The following is a 2,120-nucleotide window of genomic DNA, read 5'->3' as shown; positions in this document are numbered from 1 at the left end:
TTTTATGACTTTGTAAACGAATGTTCAATATTTTTAATCCAACAGGAAAATAAATATCACTTGCTGCTCAGTAAAAATAAAATGTAAAGCTTTTAAAGTGAACCTACTAAAAATGTGTTACCGCAAACTATAAAAATGCCAACTTTATATATACACATTAACTATGCTCGTATCAAACTCATGTGGAAAATATAATTGCATAGGCTGTATGTGAACTCATCACAAACTGCCCTACATCAAATGCATCATGCGGGTGTTGGGGGCATCAGGTAATGTACATATTTACTAATATGCATTTACATACAATCTGCATTTTACTGGGACTCAAAAACGGTGTCAGTGAAAAAAATAATCGCATTGTATGAATACCAAATCCTGCTTTGAGGTGCACGAATTTCTTGTATAACAGCAGCGCCACCCTGTGGTATTTGTGCGAACATTGAATGGGATTCTTGGCGCTTTTCTGCTGTTCTCCGGTCTAGCACAGATCAATAGCTTTAAAACGAAAACAAACCAATAAATACAACTGTAAATAAAACTAAAAATAACAAAACACTTCGTTGCATTTGATGCTTACCCTTTTATCCCGAATGCAGAGTAAATATGAGCATTATAGCTTTTACACGGATAAGGTGGGTGGCTCTTAGAAGAGCCTTTGTGTTTGTGGGTCAGTGATGAGATCAGGGTTACTTGGCGCTAGTGTACTTGGTGACAGCCTTGGTGCCCTCGGACACTGCGTGCTTGGCCAGCTCTCCCGGCAGCAGCAGGCGCACGGCGGTCTGGATCTCCCGGGAAGTGATGGTGGAGCGTTTGTTGTAATGAGCCAGACGGGAGGCTTCTCCTGCGATGCGCTCGAAGATATCGTTCACAAAGGAGTTCATGATGCCCATGGCCTTGGAGGAGATGCCGGTGTCAGGGTGAACCTGCTTCAGCACCTTGTACACGTAGATAGCGTAACTCTCCTTCCTGGTCTTCCTACGCTTCTTCCCGTCCTTCTTCTGGGTCTTGGTCACGGCTTTCTTAGAGCCCTTCTTGGCAGCTGGCGCTGACTTCGCAGCTGGCGCTGACTTTGCTGGTTCAGGCATATTGAGCGATGCTTTCTCCTTCAGCTACAAACAGACAATGTCTAACTCCTCCCCCAGCAGCTCTATTTATAGGCTTCCTATGCAAATGTTAAGCTGCAGTCTTCTGTTCTTGTATTGGCTGACTTTATCATGTGACTGTTTATGACCTCATCAGATGCATTTCAACCAAGATGATTGGTAGTTACAGGATTCTGGAACTGATTGGCTGATTTGAAGACTGACCAATCACAGAGGAGTTACGATGCGCCATAAAGGTATGAATAAGGGCACAGGGGGTGCAAAACCCAGACGGACAGACCTACGCGGAAACTCTCAGGACACCATCCACCAACCCCGTTGAGGCGGCCAACCCGGACCCCGCAGGCGGAACCGCAAGCCCAACAAACTGGCTAGAGATCATCCTTAAAATAGCGAGCGCTATTGCGAGAATGGATATTCACCCCATTGTGACAATGATAGCGAATCTCATCCCGGCCCTTCTCAGGAGCACAGAAACTAACCACCATGGCAGCAACATCTAAACGCAGTTCTGTCATCGTGATGTGGAATGCAAATGGTATCAGCAAGAAGACAGATGAACTCCTTCACCTGATGGAATCGAGGAATGTATGCGCAGCTCTGCTCTCGGAGACCCACCTTCAAGGAAACCAAAAACTAAGCCTGGCGAACCACAGGGTATACCGTACTGACCGGGCAACAGGAGCCAGAGGTGGTGGGACGGCTGTGATTGTTAACACACGGGTCAGCCATAATGAGATTGCACTACCACCCCTCCGGAGTATTGAAGCCACTGGAGTACAGGTAAAGACTGCAACAGGACCACTGCGACTAATTGCCACCTACTGCCCCCCTAAGGTGAAGCTACATTTGGGAGACTTGGAAGCTCTGCTGGACTCCACTGTCCCAACCATCATCGGGGGAGACCTAAATGCCAAACACCGGTGCTGGAACTCAAGGACAGCAAACTCCAGAGGACAAGCTCTTCTTGCTTACTCAAAGGAGAGTGACTTTGTAGTGGCTGGCCCTACAGAACCC

General features: G+C 46.9%; 1 protein-coding gene across 1 annotated transcript; it reads right to left on the bottom strand.

Annotated features, from left to right (window-relative positions):
* Nucleotides 1-570: 570 nt before the first annotated feature.
* On the bottom strand, nucleotides 571-1,104 carry LOC142483656 (histone H2B 1.1-like). The gene has a single exon (XM_075583671.1). It carries the CDS (start codon nucleotides 1,083-1,085, stop codon nucleotides 687-689), a length of 399 nt encoding a protein of 132 aa, XP_075439786.1. The 5' UTR covers nucleotides 1,086-1,104; the 3' UTR covers nucleotides 571-686.
* Between the last annotated feature and the right edge of the window lie 1,016 nt (nucleotides 1,105-2,120).

This window comes from Ascaphus truei, unplaced genomic scaffold (assembly GCF_040206685.1).
Source record: "Ascaphus truei isolate aAscTru1 unplaced genomic scaffold, aAscTru1.hap1 HAP1_SCAFFOLD_352, whole genome shotgun sequence".
In the NCBI taxonomy this organism is placed as follows: Eukaryota; Metazoa; Chordata; class Amphibia; order Anura; family Ascaphidae; genus Ascaphus; species Ascaphus truei.
The sequence above is the reverse complement of the archived record's forward strand: the minus strand, read 5'-3'. Positions and strand labels throughout refer to the sequence as shown.

Excerpts from the sequence above, each read along its gene's own strand:
- LOC142483656 (XM_075583671.1), bottom strand. The coding sequence starts at position 1,085 with ATGCCTGAACCAGCAAAGTCAGCGCCAGCTGCGAAGTCAGCGCCAGCT.